The sequence below is a fragment of the Ambystoma mexicanum genome, chromosome 12, assembly GCF_040938575.1.
Source record: "Ambystoma mexicanum isolate Mex_15411 chromosome 12, UKY_AmexF1_1, whole genome shotgun sequence".
Lineage (NCBI taxonomy): Eukaryota > Metazoa > Chordata > Amphibia > Caudata > Ambystomatidae > Ambystoma > Ambystoma mexicanum.
In genome coordinates this window covers 10144709-10168190 of record NC_090936.1, presented here as the reverse complement: position 1 = coordinate 10168190, position 23482 = coordinate 10144709, and the positions used below count along the sequence as shown (strand labels likewise).

Genomic DNA, 23482 nt, shown 5'->3' with positions numbered 1-23482 from the left:
GTGTCTGTAGTCCACGAACAACTCTGTAAAAACTATTAATGAACACATTACCCTCGTCAAACTAATGAAACAATCTTTGGGGAGGTGAAGGGTGATGGGGATGTGATATGGCCATAAAAGCTAACAATCTGGTGTTTTTCATCTCCAAAGTCTGCAAACATCTTAGATGTTTGGGGGCATCCATGCATATTTCTGCATTGCAGGGTCTGTGAAAAGCAGTTTTTGGATGGCTTATAACTTTGGCACCACTCAATCAAACTACATGGAATTATTCAATATCATTGTGGGTCTGACCCTGAATGGTTCTGCCCAGTTTGGTGCTGGTTTACAAAGAGGATGCAAAATTAGAGGGGGGGTGGAGGGGGTGTCACACAATATTCAAATGGTTTATAAATGTGGTGCCGTTTGACAGATCTGCACACAAGTTTGTAGGAAGATGTTTGTCCCAGTGTTGAATTATTTTACAAAGTTTGGTGAGATTTTGACCAGAGGGCACAAAATTAGAGAGAGTGTTCCAATATTTTTACATGCCTTATAAATGTATTGCCGTTTGATGAATCTGCACAAAAGGTTGCAGAAATATTATAGACTAAACCTTGAATGCGTGTGCAAAGTCTAAATGGCTTTTGTCAAGTGGGAGGGCTAAGTTATATGACTATTTTATGCATATACATTTTGACACTTTTCAAAAAAACATGGACGGATTTGCAGCAAACTCGTGCAAGGAGCATTGCGAAAGCATGGTTTCACAAATGTGTTTGTCTTTTATTTTTTGAAATTGTCAAAATGTAGGTACAATAATTAGTGATATACCTTTGGTGACTGAGGTATAGCCTATGGCTATTGTCAGTGGCCAGATTGTACAGGCCAAAGGCCATGACCCAGAGAATCTGGCTACTGGCCATGACCATGAGGGGCCGGCAGAGGGGTTTAAGTGGGCATGGCCACCAGGCACCGGCTATGTTGTACATTTTTGCAAAATCAGGATAGGTTTGAATCGGAAAGAAAATCCTGCTTGTGTTTACAGCCCGAAGTTCTGGACCGTATTCCAGAAAACATGTACGAGTAGCATCAGCAGGACCTCAAGGAATGTTTTAGCTAATCTGTTCTGTGTGTCTTTTTCTCCAAAGTGTGAAAATGTAAGTACAAAAACTAGTGATATAACTTTGGTGTCTGGACAGTGGGCCTGGCCCTCAGCAAGGACGAATGCCTACTCTGATTTACTTTTTGGGGCATCGGGCAAGACCAAAGTCCTGGGCTTAAATGGGGAATACAATCCTGCTTGCTGCTGCAGCCTGAAGAGCTGGATGGGTTTGCAACAAACTTGTGCAAGGGGCATCAGCAAACACCTGAAAGCATACTTTTGCAAAACTGTCGTGTGTTTATCTTTTTTGTATGTAAAATAAATTGTGATATAACTTAGCTGCCTGGGAAGTGGTCCTGGCATTTGGCAAAGTCAAATCTCTACCCTGTTTTGCTTACTGGGGAATGCGGCATGGCCGAAGCCCATTCCCTATGGATTGTGGAGACTGGCCATGGCTGTGAGCCATGAGCACTGGCAATTGGTCGCATCATAAAGGTATATTGGACACTGAACTTGGTTGCAGGATAGGTGAAGTGGATAACTGGAGTGGTTTGGTGGGGCTGGGGTCATGGGCGAGCCTCATGCCCTAGGCTATTCAACCATGGCTTGCATCCCCAGCATGCCGGCTGATAACGACACATATCGGTATGCCTTGCAAACATATGTTTGTTAGAGGAGGTTTACAGTTCTTTCATATATGTTCAATAGGAATTATTATTAACTTAAATACAGTGATGTACCATCATGAAACATTTTCACTCATAATATTCAGTGAAAATAGTTTGTTAAAGGGACATTATGGTTAAGTTGCACTAATAGAAAACCTATCAAATTCACTAATAAAATGGTGTTAAAGGGACGTTATGGTACCAAGTAAAACTGAAAAACCCAAGAAATGAGCCAGTTATGGTAAGCTAGCCACCGCCACGCACTACTAACACTAACACCCAGGACACCAAAGATGAGGGTTAGGTTAGTTGGTTTCCCCCTTCCCGCAGGGGACCTACCCCAGTCCCAGAATAGTTTTATTGGTGCTATTTAAATGCTGAAATTAACCCAGTGGTACGTTTGTACAGACCGACAGATGTCATGGCATGGCAGAAATCCCTAAAGAAATCTGTCTTCCAAGAGTGGTATGTTTACCACTGACAGTATTTTCCACTGTTCCAAATCCACAGGAATCCCACATGGATGGTGACTTCTAGAAGCAGAAAGGCATTTTACCGCTGTGCTCGTATTTATGGTTTGAGGTCCTAATCGATCTATGTTGGGATCCCAACTATGTGAACGCAATGGAAAGAGGACCAGAGTTGACTTGTGTGTCAAGTGAATGCATGTCAGTATTCGGTGGGATGTTCACAAACACTTGCTGTGGAATTACATGGCACAGAATGTTCTGCTGAAAAGCCTCATGAGCTGTTGTTAATCAGCGGAAGCCGGGCTTGGAATGGATATTTATTTCTCAGGATGACAGTGCAGACGCGGGCTTTGATATACAGCGTCGCTGCATGACAATAGCACAAAGAAGTGCTTCTGCAGACATTGCCAGACTCCTATTATAATTCAAAGCCGATCATGCATAATGTGAATCCCTTCTGTAGGAGAGCTTCGGGGATTTAGAATCCCTGATCACGTATGGCCCCCTTAGATCTAATTCTGAAGGCCAGTGTGAATGTTCATAGCTCTGGGCTTTGGAGCTTCACAATCTTATAGTGGACGATGGTGGTCTCTCTGCGGTTTGTCATAATGATGTCCTACCAAGATTTGATCAGAAGATCTATGAGTGAGTCACAAGGTTTATTTTTAGGAACTCAACTTGACGAATGAGCATTTTATCGTCGTAACTTTATGGGGGTGGTGAGGTCTTCCATCTACTCCCCATACTCCACACTATTTCCTCTGCCCCTTCTAGTTTGTTTTGGTTAAGCTTCCATTGATTATCGCACATGTTCTTTGACCTGATCATAAGGAGTACTGTTGTCGTGGGAGAGACACTATCCTCTGTCCGCATAGGACGCTGCTCTGGAAGGCTGTGACCGGCCACTGCTCTAAGAGTTATCTAGTAGGGACATCAGCAACCTTGAACACCATGGATCACGGGGTTCTGATCCACAGACAATCCCGATACATACTCGTGATTCACCCCCCTCTTACCCACTGTTGCCCTTGATTGGTTTATATAATTTCTGTTTTATGTTTTATAGACTTTTTTTGCTTTTGAAAGTCCTCTGCCAGGTTCTCCATTTCGGCATCGCTTTAACACTATTCAACATTCGGTATCATTCACACGCTGATCATATCCAACTTCTTCAAAAACGTAGTCACCCTGCGTCTCTACCCTTCTCATCTTTGTGGCGGTCTCAGCAGAATGATTTTAAGACAGAAATTCTCATTCTTGGTCCTCCTAGTTCTAGTTTTGTTTTTCCCTCTACTCATATACCTTTCATAATGATGTATGACTCCATCTTGCCTACGCCAACTCTTACCCTTGTCATTTTGATGGACCTTTTGGAGGCCTCTTGGTTCTCATTGTTCTGGTTAAAAAGTCTGGCTACTATCAACTCTAGTTTTTGAAGCATATGCTATTGCTTCTTCCAAATCTTGCTATATCACAATGGCCTGTCTTTTTCTCTGTCGGTGGACCTTGATAATGAAATCTAGTGCCTGAGCCTATCATGGAAAATCCGGGCAAGTCCTAACCCTCTTCATGTTAGGACCCTTCTTGACAAGCATGAGTTTCTTAGATAATTGATCCCTGAATGTTTTGGTTTTTCCACGTCACTCTACAGTGAGGACCGGCAGCCATCATTTGGAGTGTTATAAATGCCAACGATGAAATCAAACCAAATGGGCATTTTGAGTGTGTCTAAATCAAGAAAATAGGGCTAGTTCAATTGTATCTGATCACATAGGGGTGATTGAAAAGAAGTTTGCCATGTGTTACCCACTAAGAATTATCCTGCTAGTCCATATGGCTTGAGAAGTAGGTTGGTGGTGTGGTCTTATCGTGAGGGAGTGCATTCCCAATTGGTTAGCGTTGCGTGTACCGCATCACTGCTGTTCTGACCTTCATGGGAGAAAATACATTTCCGATCAGGAGTTGTTAGTGTGAGCCCATTGGGATCTGGGGCAGGAACGTGCTACATGCTCTGGGGGTTTTGCTAATCCTCATTTGCTAATATTTTACCCACGTTATGAGCGTTTGGCCATGCCATATTCAGTAAGATGGTCAAATAGGAAGGCTACAATCGTGCGGGTTGGCCCGTTGAAGAAATGGGTGGCTATTAGAATTTAGAAAGGTCGAGGCGCATGACTGGGGTGTCACAGGTACTGTTGGCTTGAAAAATTGGGATTAGTCCCTGTTTTATGTGGTTGTTAGAGGTATGCTAAACAAGAGGCAGCGGGTGGCGCACAACTTACATGACATGGACATCACGCGTGCTGTTGCCTTGTAAAGTTGGGAATGGTGCCTGGCTTCTGTGGTAATTACATATATTCAAATCAAAACAAACCAAAGGCAGAGGGTACCGCAATAGTCGCTAAAAGGAATGGATTAGAAATCTGCTTGTACCAGTTGGTACTTGCCGTATGGGGCAGCTCCCTGTACCGCGGGTGAATGAGCGGAGGTGTCCATGTGGATACAACAATTCCGTGATGCATTAGCATTGATCAGGGCGCTCCGCTGTGAGAGGTCTGAAATAGCGGGCGACTGCATTTTAAATAATTAGCAGTGGTCAAGGGTCTTACCTTTAGATTTCGGTGGGCAGCTTGGGACTACTGACTGTTTGTGCCAGCAAGCTCCATAGTAATGGCCTTTTAAGGTTGTGAGGCGTATACCTGCATTGCGCCATCACGTTTGCAGCGGTCACATGCACAGAGTTGTCATGGCTACCAGAGCGTCCTCTGGATGACCTGTTTTATGAGACTGAACTGGCATTGATGGCAATTCCAATTAGTCAAAACTATTGGAAGAGGCTGTACGACCTGGGGGTACAGTGAGATCCCCTCGTATCTCATTGGAAAGGATACACACAGTCGCAAGACGAGGGCACATACCAATACCCTCATTCAAAGTTGTGCCACTGCTCCACAATATTCCAACAGCCAACCCACTGGGAGTACTTTGACAGATAAGTACTAGACTAGACCATATTGACAAGCACACAATGTTTGGAGTTCCCCAAAGAATATGCTATACCCACATCAAACCAAGAAAAGGTTGTGGTCCTGGAAAAACGAACATATATGGCATCTGAATATCTGTCACCGAACAAAGCCCTGTCCTTGCCCACATTTCAGGATGCCCATGCATTCTTGCAGAGAAGCCCTCATCTCAAACTGAGCAGAACTGCCAGGAAGCGGTTCCTTAGACCACGAGGATGCACCTATGTAATAGATGATCTTCTGGAGGATGGCACGCCAACAGCCTAGAAGGCATGAGGAGGTAAATATGAATGCTTAGGAGAGGTGACATTATGAAGCTCTAATACAAGTGAGGGTATGGGTACTGCGAAGGCATCATGAAGCAAGACACAGTAGATTCAAAGTTTGAACAGAAATAGGTTATTACATCAAATGTCAGGATGGTTGTAGGCTTAAATTGCCCAATGCTGAGGGGGATTTCCCTACCTGAACGAAACTAAGGAAAGTCAGAGTCAAAGAGTTCAACTTAAAAATCTGTCTGTGTCCAAAACCTATCCTTGCCCTCACAACCAAAGCTAAACAATGTGTGGGGATGTCAGTAACAAAAGAAATATTGTTCCAAACAAAGTTCTGAGCTTCTTCCATCTCCTGCTGTACTTTCAGCTCAATTTCCCCACGTTCAAGACAGTTCAGCAAAGTCTTTGGCTTCCCTTCCCCCAAGTTCAAGAAAACAAAGTTCCAAAAAGGGTCATGATGTTCTCTTCCTCAAGACAGCACCAAAGTTCATAAGGTCTCAGGTTTCCCTTCCCCAAGACTTCAGCTTGCCAACTTGCACTTAGTCTCAATCTCTCAAAACAGTTCCAGGTCAACTTTACACTCCTTCTGGTTTTTTGACAGTTAATTCAGATTGTTTTCCTCTGCATCACTTCAGCAACCTCTTTTGGCTTTCAAATACAGGGTAACCCCGGTCTAGGTGCAGTTGTCAGACCACACGTTCTACCCAGTAGAGGCCACGCAACCAGGAACACTAGGCTTTCCTGCCCGCACAGGTTGTTCTGTATCTGTACCTGTGTGATGGTTCACACTCACGTGGCTTTTTCTTGCCAACCTCTTTGCTTTACCATAATGTGTTTTCACACAAAGGTCACTTTCTGGTGCCCTTGTTCCTTCACAACATGGCTTTCATACTTTTCAGCAATATTCCATGCTTGCGTGCTACTGTATTTCATACTGTCCGTGCTTTGCGTTCCGTGTACGGTACGTGCATTTTGCATAAACGTATCATCTGTTCATAGCTTTGCCAAAAGCCTTCATTTAATTCGGTATTCAATGATTTGGATATTTTACTTTGCTGCTCACACTTTATCTTGTCCTTATTGTTCCTTAGAACCCATTTCCTTTGGTTTATTGCATCTTACACATACTTTTTCATTTATTCAGCATCTATTTTGGCTTCACAGGAGGGCCCCAGTTCAAGTGCTCTTCCCTTTTCACTCACCGGTTCCTGGCGTCTCTTCTGGGTAACTGTTCTCTCTCTTTGTACTCCGCCGACACGTTTGCCTCTGACCGCAAGGCTGCTCGCACTTCGCCTTCTCTCTGTGTGCTGCCGGCAGTTCTGCTTTCTCCCCTCAAAACTGGCGGTGACTCGCACCTTGCAGATCTCTTCTGTGTCCGCAGCTCCGGCTGCTGTCATCTGACCAATGAGGCTCCCACTTATGTGGCCGTCTCGTGGCCTGCCTGGACCTTGACTCAACAGCTTCTTCAGGTCACTTGCCGGCATCCTGGTTCTCTTGCAGGACCCACCTTGGCTGCCTCTTTGTACGCAGGATTCTCCCTTCAGGCCTACAACGATCTGCACGGCTTATCTCCTGCTGGTAGCTCTCTTTCCCGATGTCCCACCTCTTGTACACCTGCAAAAACGTAACAGGTTGCAGGTGGGAGTCCACCATTTCAATTGCCTGGCCATAATTAGATGGAGCACCTGACCCTTGTAAGTCTGCAGGCCTCTTTCTCGTCTCAGAACTAGAGTGATGAAATGACTTTCTAGTGTTCACTACTCCTAGTCGCCTTTTCCTCGTCCCAGTACTATCATTGTTTGAATGAGGGGAAATGAGGGGGGTGGTTTTCAACAGCCGATAAAGGCAGAGCGAGGGTGAAGTTGGTTGTCACAAAGGAATAGGGGGATACTATGCCTCACCTGCGGACCTCCTCTTCTTCACCGTCTTTGCAGTATTCCTGTATTTATTATACCTACTGGTGTTAGTTCAGACAGAGAGAAAAGGAAAGTAATATCCCATAAAGGCAGCAGGGACTGACGGTTCACCATGGAATGGAAATGGGGGATACCATGTGTCACCCAAGGATATCCCCTTACCATTCCCGAAGTCTCCTCGACCCAAGTGATCCCCCCTCGCTTCTCCACCCCCAGGGTTGGGATCCAAGAGCGATGACCCTTCCCTGGCCACCTGAGCAGAGGATGACGGGGAGAAAGAAGTGAGGCGTCCTCAGGGACATCACAGCACCCTACTGTGTCAAGGCGACAAGACTCGAATCTGGAATGAATGCAATGTCATCTGTGCTACAATGAACTGGGCAATTTACAAGACTGCCCTCCAGCCACAAAGATAAACAGCATGAAGAACAAGGGAGTGAGCTGTCCGACACAGAGGGTGCGGAACATGAAAGATAGCTCGAGAGACTTGAAGGCAAGAAACCAAGCAAGGTCAGTTCTCTGATTGTGCTGGATGCCAGAGAGAAAACCGAAGATGGGTCTTTCGAGCCCGCAAGCCTGCTGGTCCTATGGCACGGGCCCTGGAAACATCACCACATGTTCTGATCTTGCCAAAAAGTTACGAAATTCTGGGACAAGTTTAGAAAGAACATGGAGGAGATTTTGATAATGATGGTGGACCTCCTTCTCCTGGATCTTGTTCCTTGGGGTCTCCTTTATGTGCGAACATTAAGTGAGCCAGACTTTTAGTTGCTGCTGTGTGCGTTTACACGCGTGTTAAAAAAGGAAGTCTTAAGGAAATCGAAGGAACCGCTGCAGCCTCGGCTAAGAGTATAACTTGAGGATCCAATCAGTCGAGATAACCCAAAGTAATCGTTGTCACCCGTGGAGGACAAAAGGACCATATACACCGGGATAGGGTTTCGTTTTTAACTAGCAGGTCAGTGAGTAAAGAGACTATTCTCTGCACCCGTGAGTTTCTTTCTGCAAATCTCTCTCTTGGTGTTTTGTGACACCCACGATCCAGTTTGGTATTCATTCTTCCGGTGGAAGCGTAGATGGAATGAATAATGTAGGATTGGATGGTACAGAGATGTACATTTTACTGTCATTCAGTGGTTTTGATGACTTGACAAACTGGGACAGCTGATATCTCTGATTACTAAAATAATTGTTGGAAAACAAGGAAACTGTCTGGCGATGTGTCCGCTTAGCGTTATTCCTCCTAATAGATGATTCTACTGCCACATTCGGTTTTACATTCAGCGCTCTTCTTCTGTTTTTTGTTAAAAACTTTTCACTGTGGCTTTCCTTCTCTTCAATTAACTTTCCCTAATATCTACCAAAGCACTAAATGCTTAAAACTAAACCACACATCAAATCCTTCATATGACCTTTTGGCAGCGAGCAAACTTGAGAGAAGCAATGTCAGAAGTGATGCCGTACCTAAGAGGTACAAGGACACTGATTCTGCGTCCAGGGACCAGGCTGCAGGAAAGGATTGCAGACCCACACAGCTGAAAACACCCAAGACTGAACAAAATGCTGATCCTCTTGCCCGCTGAACAGTACATTTGGTTCTGCAAAACTTTGAGGGAATATGCGTAAATTGAATAATGAGTCAATGTAGATCCATTCATTGAGCTCATTAAAAATGCCTTTTTTGCTCATGTAAATGTAGGGAGAATGTGTTGCCCTTAAATTTATTTGCTGTGTCTAATGCAGGTTCCCGGTGCTGGCCATAATTTGGGGAGATCTTTTGGAATAGCAGCCGTACCCCAGCCAATGAACGTTTCCTGGTCTCTGCAGTAGAATATGGATTTCCTCACGCCTCGGGTTCACTGTGGATCTGACCCATCCTATGAATATTGATGCGCACGCAGCTGATGTCGCAGCAAATGATCGCATGCATAAACATGAAAGCCTTGTTAACGCGCACTAATGAGCAGTGTTTGGAAAGCAAGCCCCGGCTTCGTTTTACAATTCTAATCTGTGTATTCTTTTTTCTCTTTTCCTGTTTTGACGTCCATCTATTTTATTCTCTACTCACTGCTCTGCTTTGTTTGTTTGTCAATTGACCACGGTGGATTTTCATGTCTTTCTACATGTGCCTTGGCGTGGCAATTTGTTGGCGCATGCATACGTCATCAATACTATGCATAATATTAATGTCTTTAATGAGTTTTTATAGATAACTTTTATTTAATCATTAGTTGTTTAATAATGTGTGACAATGTATTCTGCCTACATTGTAATTATACTGCTGATCTATAGGACAATAATGTTTTGGGCTATTCTAGAGACAGTGTTATGTCTCTGGCAACAGAACCACATTTCCTATTTTAAGGGCAGAACACCAGTCCCTCGGGTTTGACGTCTTATAAGGCTTTGAATAGAACAAAGGTCTGCAACCTGTGTCCCTCCAGATGTTTTGGACTACAGCTACCATGATTCCTCAACACGGTCTCTGCCATAGAACCAGGCATCTGGACCGGGTTCGGTACTAACGCCAGCACTAGTTAGGAATATTTGATATGTGTTGCCCGCTGCCACGGCAACACCGGTGTCATGCTAACGGTTGGTGTTATTGGCTGTGATTGTGGATGGTGTGCGCGTGCCGCGTTTAAACAGCTGACTCTGCAGTCTCGCCATCTGTCATATAGTTTGGATTTGAATAAACTCTGAATTTTAATCAGGATCGCGTACAGGATGTGGCTGCCAGGGAGCGTGCAGGATAGTGTAGCTCTTTTCTGCCTGGTAGAGAGTGGTTATTGCAAACAGTCGCTTCGCTCTGTATTCTGGTATTTGGAATATTGCTATCTCATCTTGCTTGGGCTCTTCGGGAGTGGTGATGAGCCTAGTGTGGAAATTGATGCACTGAAACCATCGAATTGATCAGTGCAAATGTCTCCTCTTTGTGTGCTCATGCCACAGTCTGATCCCTGGTGGCCGGTCATGTTGCTGTGTTGGCTTGAGTTGGTCCCTATGAAATAGTTGCGGCTCAACATGAAGGTTGCGTGACATTGTCACGCCATCGAGCCGTGGGTGGGAGGGGTGCCCAGAAAGCCAGACTTAACATCCTGAGCGTGGAAAGACTTTGGGTGCCTGGTGCCCATTCATTGCACCCCTAGATCTGCAGCTTTTGCACCCATGGCAGCCGATCCGCACCGCGCATCAAGGCCGCATTGCGAGTCTGTGCATACGATGGCCGTCCTCGCTTCGTGTAGACAAGCCGGGTGTTGGCACTGTGGGAGTCATGGCAAGGCTGTACCGCCATCCGGGCAGGGGGCGTGGGAAGGCATCACGGTATTCCCCATGGCACAGCTGGTCAAGAGTGACATTTCCAAGCAAATGCTGGGTAATAACGCCCTTAATTTGCGTGGAACTATTTGGCTGGTCCAAACACAACGTTCCAAAAAAGGCAACGTAAGTCCATTAATACACTTGAGTGCCTGCTGAAATGAGCAAATGAAATGTTGACATGATAGTTATATAGCAATCAGCTATAATACAACTCCGGCTCTTCCTCTTTTCTGGTAAAACTGCCATTGCCACTCCTGCTTACAAAAAGGTTTATCTCTGTGCAGAAACGAAAAGCTCTGCCATGAGTTAGCCTGGTTAATTCATGTTTATGGTAAAGAAACATGTAGGGTACCGTGACTTTACAAAAAATAAAACTCGACTTCCCCTTTCCATCATAACCCATAATGTATCCTAACTGTCAGTAGAAGTGGAGTGTGATATTTCAATGCACACCCTCAAGTCCTCATACTTGTGGGGGATGGTCTTCGAAGGCGCAGTGGAGGCCCCGATGCGGTTTCAGAGGGGTTCAACTCTCAAAATCATTTTTTTTAAATTTTAATTTGAAAAGACATTCAAAAGTGTTACTGTGCAGTTACACAAACATATAGATGACCAGTTCTCAATACAGGAATTAGACTAAAGACTATTTCACTGACTGTTTTGGGAAGTTGGCAGTAAAAGGTTTTTTTTTTTTTCAGCGAGTAAGCATGTAGCTCACACTGCTGACTGAAGTGTTTTAAAGCAAGTGAATTTCTATTTTACCATAGAAAATTGGATTTGTTTTCTCTCAAAACGAAGTTCTTTTGCTAGTACTGAAATGAACACTGGGCCTCATTACACGGTAGGCGGTGAGCCATGGTGCTATTAGCGCCATGGCTCATGCCGGTAAAATACCGGCACCGCCTTGGCGGAAAGGGGATTTACCGCCCCATTCCAAGGTTGGAGGGGCGGTAAATCCCCTTTCTGCCATTGCCCTTCCCCATTCCCATTTCTGCCCCATAGGGCTCTATGGAAATAGGGAAGGCGCTAATTACGCCACCGGAATTTTGCGGTGCCGTAATTAGCTCCGAGGTCCCTTAGCGGGTTGGATTTTAACGCCTGCAAGAAGCAGGCGTTAAATCCTCCAACCCGCAAAGGGACCTCGTAGTACGGCGGTAAGGGTTAACAGTCACCGTTGCCATTAACGGTGACCGTTAATCCTTACTGCCGTCCGTGTAATGAGGCCCACTGTGTTTAGTCAGACTTTACATGTAGTGCAGGACCCCTTTGTGGAAGCGGCTGCTCGCGGCACTGGTCAGGACACATCCCCTGAGCAGCGCAAGCGGCATAAAGAGTCAGAGGGAAACCTCGCGTTTATACCCTGCCCACCTTTGTTGGGAGTAGTGACCTGATTGCAGGGGGTATTTTACCCCCTGCTGGGACGCCTCTAATTAGGGCTTCTGTTGGTGGCCGATATAGCCTGACCCCCCCCTCACCAGTAGGGATGGGGAACTGGCTGCAGGAAAGAAACCGCAGTGGTCCAGGTGCTGGAGGGGTCTGGTCTTCAGGTGGCCTTTGACTTCATCAACCGTGAGATGTTACTTGACATCCTGAGAAGGCTTGCACGCATTGGGGGGACAGAGATGAACTGGGGTATCCCCTTTATCACTGCCCACTTTTGTTTGCCCATGCTCTGTAGGGTTTGCAAGGTTTCTGCCGTTACTTTTTAGTGCCTGCATGAAACAACTAGGAGATTTGTAACTGGGCGCCTCTGATCCCCAGTACTGGTGTGGCACAGCTGTATACACAGCACTCAGCTGCCTGTGGTCTTAGGCATGTCAAGCTGTACCCTAAGCACGTTGTGGTTTGGATGGCTACTTATCAAGATAAAGTATGTATTGTTGACCATTACAAAATAAACCATGCTCAGGGGGTGGTCAGTTGATGGGCAAATTCCTACCATGTATAAATTGGTAAAATCAGCTGGCTTTAAGAACTCCAATGTCCGTCTGATTCACCCTAAAGGCCAAGATCCGTTGACCCCGCCAGCTGATTGTGGGGCAACAGTCGAGTGTCTGCTCAAGGCTGAACAATACAAAGTGGTCCTGATTGGGTCGGTGGCTCAAAAACTAATCCATCCACTACAGGGTCCTGTGTTTGACTCAGGGTCACAGGTTTGAATCCTGACAGCTCCACTCAGCCCTTCATCCTTCCGAGGTCGATAAAATGAGTACCATTACTGAGTGGGGTGAACATGTGCTCTACAGATACAGCTGTTAACTTATTTCCAAAGTGATCCCTACATGTAATGGGCAAGGCGTGATGCTGCGAGCAGGTTATTTTCAGCCAGTTAAGCATGACCACGTGATCTCTTCCCTAAACCCATTACATTGGGCCACATTACGAGTGCAGCGGTAAGGGGTTAATAGCGCCAGTAAGGATGCCAGTGCCGTTAACCCCTTACTGCCGTATTACGAGGTCCCTTAGCGGGTCCTGCTAAGGACGGCTGGTTTTACCAGCGCCCTTAGTGGGAGCCGCTAGGGGACCAGGGAGCTAATAACGGGCCGTTATTAACAAGCCCGTTATTAGCTCCCTCCCCATTCCCATTGAGCCCTATGGGGGCACAAATGGGAATGGGGAAGGGTATTTTGAATGGGGACTTACCGGGTCCTCCAAGGTTGGAATGACCTGGTAAGTCCCCATTCAAGGAACCCAGACACGACTTTGGAGGCAGCCATGGCACTAATAGCACCATGGCTGCCTCCAAACTTGTATGACCCCCATTGTCTCCCCCTCCCAGCAGAGTCCTTGTAAATGCCCTGCTTGGCTGGTAGCCATTCGGGGGGAGGAACAGACACTGTGGGAGCCTAACATTTCTTGAAGGGGTGATGTTCCCAAACTCTGGAGCCGCTTTTTCTCCCTGGTTAGAAACGATCTGGAATTCCAAAAACTTAAAATGGACAAGTAGTTATTTAGTATTATTTCCTCTTGTCTTCATTACTTCCTGAACGATGAACTAATGAAAAGACTCAGATACATGGCTATAAAAAGAAGCAAGTATGTAAATGGACAGCTTGATGCGGTACACGCGTTGCACATGGGGGTTGTGTGAGTGAGTGTACTGTGAGGATGGCACTTGGTGTTGTAGTGAAGCCACCAGACCGACGTAAAGTTGGCCCAGTTGTGGTCTTTTAGTGTGCCTGATTATTAACAGAAGGGGTTTACATGAAAAAATTGCAATACACTGTTCCGATAAAGGCATTTTGCATGTTTGAGCGAGGAAGATAGCTCAGTCAGTTGTGTCATTAATGTCAAGGCCTGTGTGGATCCTGATGATTACCTGTGCAAAACCTGGAAGGGGCGGCTTCACATTTCATTATAAAGCTTGATGAGTTAAATCTGTGTGACTTCCCCAAAGGGGATTTACGGGCGATGAATATTTGACGGTCACAGAACCAAACAATTAGAGACCAATGCATATTTGTGGGTCACTTTCGATGGTGCAAACGTTCCCCACCTAGAAAGATAATCTCCCCCCTCTCCTCCACTTCTCCCCATGTCCTATCCCACCATCAGAATAATGTAAGCTTTAGCTTCTGTTTTCAGTGGTGCTAGGGCAGTAGGGCTTGTGGGGGATGGTAGCATCCGGACCTCTTTTGGGGAATCTTAGTTTGCACTCCTCGGTAGCCTAGAAAGGTTTGCAAGAGCAAAAACCAAACAATTCTGGGTGTTTGGCGATTTACATGTTCGATCATCTCTACAGTGAATACATATATATTTGTTCATATTAATCTCTGTTATTTGCAGTAGAAAGATTGGAAAATGCAAAATACAACAAACATATATTTTGTTGAACAAAATGAAAATATTGTGAGGTGCTGTTGAATATGACAGATAATGTTAGGACCAAACGCAAGATTGCAAGTTGTACAGCAGGAAAAGAATGATTGCCTCTTTACTAAGAGCCTTGTTTTGAACTGAGCCTCTATCTCTCTTCTTGCAGCGACCATCGTCCTGAACGAGCTCAACTGGACCGGGGCCCTCGATGGGGTCTTCAAAAAGAACTGGGATGAAGACCCCTCTCTACTTTGGCAGGTGTTCGGAAGCGCCACCGGCGTGGCCCTCTATTACCCAGGTAACCCCATGTCAGTGGACCCCCTGCCAGGGCAAGCGCTGCATGGGCCCTCCTTGCAATTGCTTCAAGTGTCTGTGTCTTCTGTTGACCTCCCCCTGCCTGCACCCCACCTGAGCCTATTGCATTGAGCATCAGATCATGAGTAGCACAAGTCACCATGTCTCACCTCATAAGAAACATGTCAAGTCATTTCCATTCGATTTCTCTTAATGATGTGCAACTAAATGTGCCGTTTTAAAATGTCAAAGTAAATCTTGAGGTTTTAGCCTAATTGACCTAAAACATTTGATAACATTTTTTTGACCTTCTTTTCGGTCACATCTGATTAAATATATATATGGGGGTGGGTAAGGGTATACATTAGGTTGAGGGGAAGTGGCAGGGATGGGGGGGTCTCCCCTGCATTTTAGACCAATAAAAATATCAAATAAATTAGATCAAATTTGATTAGGTCAAATGTTGGAGGTCAAATTGACCCAAATCATATTTTGATAGTAGACACAGGTTCCTTGATCATACCTTATTTGTTCGGCTTTTTTATTACAATGCGCCTTAGAAATAAGCACGAGCCAGACTTATTAATGAGACGGTCTGTGATTCAGGAAGATTACCTTAGAAGCCGAGGCATAATGAGGAATGCATAATTTAGCACCAGACCCCAACACTATTCCAAGGTGTGGGGAATTCAGGATTGACGCTTCCCGCTAAGCTCACAACTCCCCGCAGCGCGCCTTCCACCAATCAGACGCGTCGTCTTCACTGAACACATCTCTGTCACTCGGCGGAACACTCATCCTTGCCAGCCCTTAGGGAATCTGTCAAAGAAAGGAAGTGGTGGCCTGATATCTAGGAAAGCAACAGTGGGCATTCTCAGCTGCCCATTTTAGTGGGCAAGTTACGCCAGCTTTCAGGCTTCAGCACTCTCCAACATATTAGGGGGATTTTGCTGCCAAGGTTATTATCCATGCCAGTCATGTTGTTTGCTAAATGTTGACCTTACATATAGACTTTGGAATGGTGTTTACATCTTAATTACCTAAAGTGGACATCACGTTTGATTGTGTTCACAGAGATGCTTGTTTTCCCAGATCAGGTACCTTTAGTTCATGAATTTGAATGAGATGTTGGGGGTCGGTCTTTTCGGTGGATCGAGTAGCCTGGGGGGGGTGGCTAGAATAGGGCTGGGTACGATGCTTCATGAAGCCACGTCTCGGAGATGGCCAGAGCATCTAGGTCACGAGAAGGGAGGAGGTAATTTATGTCGAGGGCATGTGCAGGTAACGAACGAGCGAGGATTGGGGCATAGCTCATGTAATGGACCTCATCTGGTGCGGTTGAGCTCACTTCCTTGGGCAAGGAGATGTTTGTGGAGACTGGACCATCTCTGCTTATGGCAGTAAGATTGTTGCTTGTCTGTGTGGAGCACAGAGAGCTAGCAGCTTGCGTGGCATTTTCCGGTGGGCATGTTTTCAGTGGGCAGAGTTGGTGCAAGAGAAAGTAGGGCTGGGAAGGTTGACCTATTTAGCTATTTCCAAACATCTAGCATTAACAGGGGTATTTTTCATCGAGCAAACCTTTGGTGCTGCGGCGTAGGTGCATGCAGCAGCCTAGGTGAGTCTAGGTGCATTTGTGGTGCAACTACCATTGGCAGGGATGATATTCATGGTGCATACATTCGATACTGCAGCGTCAGTGCATGCAGCAACATGGGTAGAGCTGGAAGCCGTGATGGCCATGCTGGCATTGGTAGGCACATGGTCAGTGGAGCAAGTATTCACCGGCAAAGAGACAGTACCAGGTACTAGACCAGGTACTGGTCGCCTAGACCCCACTTGCATTGTGTTGTGCCCTAAGGTCGCCTAGACCCCACTTGCATTGTGTTGTGCCCTATGGTCGCCTAGACCCCACTTGCATTGTGTTGTGCCCTAAGGTCGCCTAGACCCCACTTGCATTGTGTTGTGCCCTATGGTCGCCCAGACCCCACTTGCACTGTGTTGTGCCCTATGGTCGCCTAGACCCCACTTGCATTGTGTTGTGCCCTAAGGTCGCCTAGACCCCACCTGCATTGTATTGTGCCCTATGGTCGCCCAGACCCCACTTGCACTGTGTTGTGCCCTAAGGTCGCCTAGACCCCACCTGCATTGTGTTGTGCCCTATGGTCGCCTAGACCCCACTTGCATTGTGTTGTGCCTTATGATCGCCTAGACCCCACTTGCATTGTGTTGTGCCCTATAGTCGCCTAGACCCCACTTGCATTATGTTGTGCCCTATGGTCGCCCAGACCCCACTTGCACTGTGTTGTGCCCTATGATCGCCCAGACCCCACTTGCACTGTGTTGTGCCCCAAGGTCGCCCAGACCCCACTTGCACTGTGTTGTGCCCCAAGGTCGCCTAGACCTCATTCGCATTGTGCTGCGCCCCACCTATAACACCAATGCCCCCTACACGCCACCCCTCTGTACATCACCTCAGCCCCAGCATGCTATTCTGCCTGACTGCGATCATGTTCCCTTTCTGTGTCATGCAAAGTAACATACCCTGCACTGGCAACAGTTACCTAGCCCATAATAATGGTTTAGTCAGACCCGCCTGCCCAAGACACCACCCGATCACCTGCCCTACACCATTCCTGCCCACTACACCAGCCTTCCCCCCGGATACCAAGTCCGCCCATCCCACCCATAGACATGCACACGCTCCGCATGTCGCAGCTAATACTCACCTAGCTGACCACAAGCAGAACCCCATCAACACGAGAGCATCATGCCATACCATCGACTACAACACCTCTACATTAGCTAACCCAACTAACTCCCGTAACACTACCCTCATCCCCTCCGATCGGAACTCTAGACTTGGCGCCAGAACCCACCACAAACCCAGCAAAGGCCCAGCCAAATCACTCAATAAGACCAACCCTCACACTATAACTCCCATCAACACCATCCATCCCAGTCTTAAAGGAGCTCTCCTAAATGTCAGATCATTAGTCGCCCATGCCACAGAAGTTGCAGACATTATTCTAACAAACAACCTGGACTTCCTTGCGGTAACCGAAACATGGCTGCACGATGCTGCAGGTCCATCTCTTACCCTAGCCATACCTTCAACTACACCATCCTTAGAGCAGATAGACCGAACGCTCGAGGAGGCGGCGTAGCTATTATCTTTAAGTCCACGCTTGACATCAGACTATCCTCTGCTCCCCCACTCAAATCCTGTGAACATATTACAGTCAAAGTTCAAACCTCCCCTAAAAGTACTATTACACTGCACTTAATTTACCGACCCCCGGGCCCTCCTGGCTCATTTGAGGAAGACATCACCTCACTAGTTGCTGAAAGCTCCAAACCTTCAGCACAACTGATTATACTCGGAGACTTTAATCTCGGGTTTAACGACCCCCTAGACACCCCAGCCACTGCCCTGGCCATGGCATTAGAGGAGCATGGCCTCCAACAACTCTGTTCCAAACCCACCCACTCGAAAGGTAGAATCCTCGACTGGATAACTACCCTTAATTGCAACATTACTACGGAAGATCCCACACAACTTATCTGGACTGACCACCACCTCCTCCCGTTTGACATTCTTACCAGCAATTCAGCACATAAAAGGCCTATTATTGCACCTGCCTGCCCTACTAGGAAAAAGAGCAATATCACAGCGGAAGCCCTAATACCTCTGGTGATCCCTACTTTAAACGCACTACCCGTTACAACGGACTTGAACCAACTGGTCAATGCCTACAATGAGTCCATGGCCAAAGCCATTGACATCATTGCCCCACTGAAACTGCGCAAAGGAATACCCAAAGCGCACCTGAACACATGGTTCACCCCGGAGCTCAAAACCCTTCGTCAACAAAAAAACAAACTTGAAGCACTCTGGAAATCAGTGCCTTCCATAAATAACAGAACTAATCTCACCAACATCTCCACCCTCTACAAAAATGAGATTATACGTGCCAAGAAAGATTCTCTCAATACTAGGATCTCCCAGGCAAGCTCCAGTACTAAAGAGCTCTTTAACATACTAAAGGAATTAGAAAACCCCATTACCCCCACTGACTCTTGCACTAAGGACAAACCTTGGTGCACAGGGATCCAGAATGCCCTAGCCAACAAAATCTCAGGGCTCCAAACCAAAATCAACAACAAACGACAACAACTTACTCTCGATCCCACCTCCATCCCCACACCCCTTCCACCTACTGCCACTAGTTCAGGCTTCACCTTCAAAAAGGTATCTATATTGGAGGTTCAGAAAATTATAGCATCCCTTAAACCATCGAATTGCAAGGGGGACAGCTGCCCCGCACAAATCATAAAAGATGCAGCTAGGGATCTCTCCCCATTTATCACTAAATTAATAAACCTGTCCTTCGCCAACAACATGGTCCCCAGCAATCTGAAACAGTCCTGGGTCCTACCTCTACTAAAAAAAACTACTCTCAACCCTGACATCCCTACGAATTACAGACCTATTACCACCGTCCCATTCCTACTAAAAATCTTGGATAGAGTGGCTTATTTACAAATTCAGGACTACCTCGAGGCCAATCACCTACTAGGAACTCGCCAATCTGGCTTTCAACCACAACACGGGACAGAAACGGCCCTTGTTGATCTCAAATGCCAGATAGACGAACTCAAAGACAAAAATAAGGCTGCCATCCTTCTTCTCCTTGACCTCTCCGCTGCCTTTGACCTGGTCGACCATAAAATCTTGTGCAACCATTTGTCTCTGGCAGCACACTTCTCCCACTCTGCAGTCACATGGATCCAATCTTTCCTGGACAACAGAACCATGCGGGTCTTCTCCCCCCTAGCAGCGGCTGACCCCATCCCCATCACCTGCGGTGTCCCACAAGGATCCTGTGTCTCACCCACCCTTTACAATATTTTCACCAAGCCTTTATTCGACAAGCTGGACAATCTGGGTGTCACCTACACTAACTATGCAGATGACACCCAGATACTCCTCACCCTATCAGGCAACTACAACAAGGACGCCAAATGGATCAATGAAGTCTTTTCCATCATTCAGGCATGGATGGCCACACATGGCCTATGCCTGAATGATGACAAGACTGAATTGCTTCTTGTCGGCTCACCTAACACTATCAGTAAACTCTGTCCCGGCTACACTAGCTTCACTATTGACGGTAACACCATACCCATCGCCAAGAGTGTAAAAACCCTTGGTTTCTACCTAGACACGAACATTAACCTAATTAAACAAATCAATATGACCGCCTCAGCCACGGCCTACACTGGTAAACTAATCAGGGCCTGCAGACCACTGATCTCCCCTAGCAACTGTCTCATCCTAGCCAGAGCACTCATCCAATCTAAACTGGATTACTGTAATAGCCTCTATGTAGGTGCCAACAAAACAGTAATCAATAAATTGCAAGTTCTACAAAACAACGCACTACGTGCCGCCCTCAATATTCCTAGAAGGGAACACATCTCCGCCACCAGAACTGCCTGCAAATGGTTGTCCATCCAACAGAAAATAGACTTGAAAACCATATGCCTTACTTACAAAGCCCTTAATCATCTTGCCCCACCCTACCTCTCGAACAAATTTACACTAAGACAGAACACTAGAACCACCAGATCGTCCAACTCATTACAACTAACAGTTCCCAAATTCTCCCTTAAAAGAGCCGGAGGATCCAGCTTCCCAACTTTGGCATCACAACTCTGGAACTCCATCCCACTGGATATTAAATCTACACCTACTTTCCAACCCTTCAGAACTAAGGTCATCTCCTGGTTAACCAACAAATAACCGTCCTACTACATATGTATGCACCCTGAATGTCCAATTGTATGTATATTGTTTGTATACTATTATCTATGCCCTATTAATACTGTACTATTGTCTTTTACCTGTAACCTGATGCTCAAAGCGCATATATACCCCCGGGTCAAGAGCGCTATATAAATAAATAAACAAAAATAAATAAATAAACAAACATGTGTGGCTTAGTGCTCAGCAATGGCAGGTACCAGTACAAGGCGTATTATAATTTACATCATTATGGCATCCCACTTGATACCCTGTGTGATAGGGTTGCTTGGAGCGGGGTGGCAAAGTGGACAAAGGCATGGGCTTGATGCCGGCAGTAGCATTGTTAATGGCAGAGGCCTTGGCTACTTTGGGTTTTGCAGGCCGGGTAGCTGGCGTGTGCTGTGTGCTCACTCTGAGACAGTTGTTTCTTGAAAAAGTCTGGCGTGGGTGTGTCGTTTGCTGCATGTGGTGGTGTTCGCATGTGCAGGGTCAAGTTGCAGATCTCCCAGTGTTGTGGGCTGAGGTCGGGCAGTGAACTACTGGATGAGTACTGCTTCAGATGCGTTGTGCGACTTTGCGAGGTCGGGTTGGCCATGGTTTGTGGCTAGTGAGCACATCTGAAGGGGTCAGGACTCGTCCCTTAGAGGAGAGGCTGATGGTGGGTGATGTGAGGACTTGAGCGGGCTGCTGTGCAGTCAGGGTATGTGTCGGCAGTTTGGGTCTGGTGGGAGTAGAGGGGACAGGTCACAGGGATGCAGTTGTTACTTAGTGGTACCTCACGCAGAGTAGCTGGGGTGCAGCCGTTACTTACGTGGGACTTTGCGCAGAGTACCTGGGGTGCTGGATGTTGAGTCAGAGGTGGACGCAGAGCTTTGCGTAAAAGTTGATCTATGCCTTTGTTTTTGGTTTGCGTTGGGGACTGTTGTGGGTGTTCCTCGCACAGCTCGATTCTTTTTGCGGGTTTTGTTGAAATGTGCATTTGAATCCATGAATACACAAAGTGTGCATTGGAAACGCTGCATGTAGTGCCTTGCAGGTTTATTCTTGGCACAGAGTCGTTGTGTGGTCATTGCGCACTTTTTCATGAATCAGGCTCTTTGTTGCTTACTTTCCTTCATGAGTGACCCTATGATTTAATGCACCTATTTCTGGCCACACCCATTTTATATATGCAGATAGGCTCATTACCTTGCCCCCATTTTACATATGCAGATAGGCTCATTATCTTGCCCCAATTTTGCATATGCAGATAGGCTCATAATCGTGCACCATTTTGCATATGCAGATATGCTCATAATCGTGCACCCATTTTACGTATGCAGATATGCTCATAATCGTGCACCCATTTTGCATATGCAGATAGGCTCTTTATCTTGCCCCCATATTGCATATGCAGATATGCTCATAATCGTGCACCATTTTGCATATGCAGATATGCTCATAATCGTGCACCCATTTTCCATATGCAGATAGGCTCATTATCTTGCCCCCATTTTGCATATGCAGATAGGCTCATTATCTTGCCCCCATTTTCCATATGCAGATAGGCTCATTATCTTGCCAACATTTTGCATATGCAGATAGGCTCATTATCTTGCCCCCATTTTGCATATGCAGATATGCTCATAATCGTGCACCCATTTTGCATATGCAGATATGCTCATAATCGTGCACCATTTTGCATATGCAGATATGCTCATGATCGTGCACCCATTTTGCGTATGCAGATATGCTCATAATTGTGCACTCATTTTGCATATGCAGATAGGCTCATTATTTTGCCGCCTTTTTGTCATCCCCTGCCTGCAAATGGTTGCATATATTGTCAGTAGAGCCGTGTGTGCTTGCACTAATTGGAGAGGCACATATTTGGGAATAGCCCCATTTTCACTCTCAGGACGTTGTTAGGGTTTTGCTTGGGTATTTTATTTGGGTGTCACTTGCGACAGTTACTGAAGCACCCCAATGGATTCTGGGCTTTAGGTAAAAATGAACAAACTCTCTAAACAATTGAGTTAATTAAGCAGTTTGATGTGTGTACTGTGAGGATTGTGGCGGGAACATCACGCGTAATCATTTATGCAGAGCATGTTGTTGAATTGGCATGGACCCTTGCAAAAGCTTGACGGGGAGGGGTGTGGGCTGTGCATGCATTGCACCTATCTGCATGCCGCCCAATTATGCCCTCAGCTTCATGGGCACTTAAACACGTCACTTCCATTGATTAAAAACACAAACATAGGCCGAACCGGTAATGCCGCACACATAAATAAACGAGACCGCAATTGCCTGCCGATAAACGCGAATGGGAAAGGTTCCAGGCCATTGACCCGGCAGCGTTTTTATGCGCCACTCTCTGCAGCTGAGGCGCTCACCACGTATAGTTAACGTTAAACAAAAGCGTCTCCTCGCTAAACCCGATACGTGAAAGCAGCATCAATACGGACCATTAAATAATCGAAAGCTGCTTAAAAAAAAGTCTGTGTGAATTTGGTAGACCTTCTGAAAATAAAATAAAAGGAGTTATTGTTTATTACATTTGGTTTAATTTTTCGAAATAGGCATAGGAGAAACACCAGAAAAAAACTCTCTCTCTCGCTCTCTCTCTATATATATATATATATATATATATATATATACACACACACATGTATATATATTCAGTGAAAAAACGTTGTTAAAGGGATGTTATGTTTACAAGTAAAACTGAGAAACCTCAGACGTTTGCCGGTTATGGTAAGCTAAGCAACCATAACTGGCCCCACCACTGTGCACTGCTAAGAGTAACATCCAGGACATCAAAGGT

The 23482-nt window shown here is 46.1% G+C and overlaps 1 protein-coding gene across 7 annotated transcripts in view; it reads left to right on the top strand.

Moving 5' to 3' along the window:
- Positions 1 to 23482, top strand: part of CACNA2D1 (calcium voltage-gated channel auxiliary subunit alpha2delta 1) — a 1412752-nt gene that overhangs the window by 890898 nt on the left and 498372 nt on the right. For all 7 annotated transcript variants that reach the window (XM_069627805.1, XM_069627804.1, XM_069627806.1 and 4 more), the window contains exon 7: positions 14743 to 14874. In XM_069627805.1, the coding sequence (XP_069483906.1) occupies positions 14743 to 14874 (132 nt within the window). The remainder of the gene's footprint in view (positions 1 to 14742; positions 14875 to 23482) is intronic.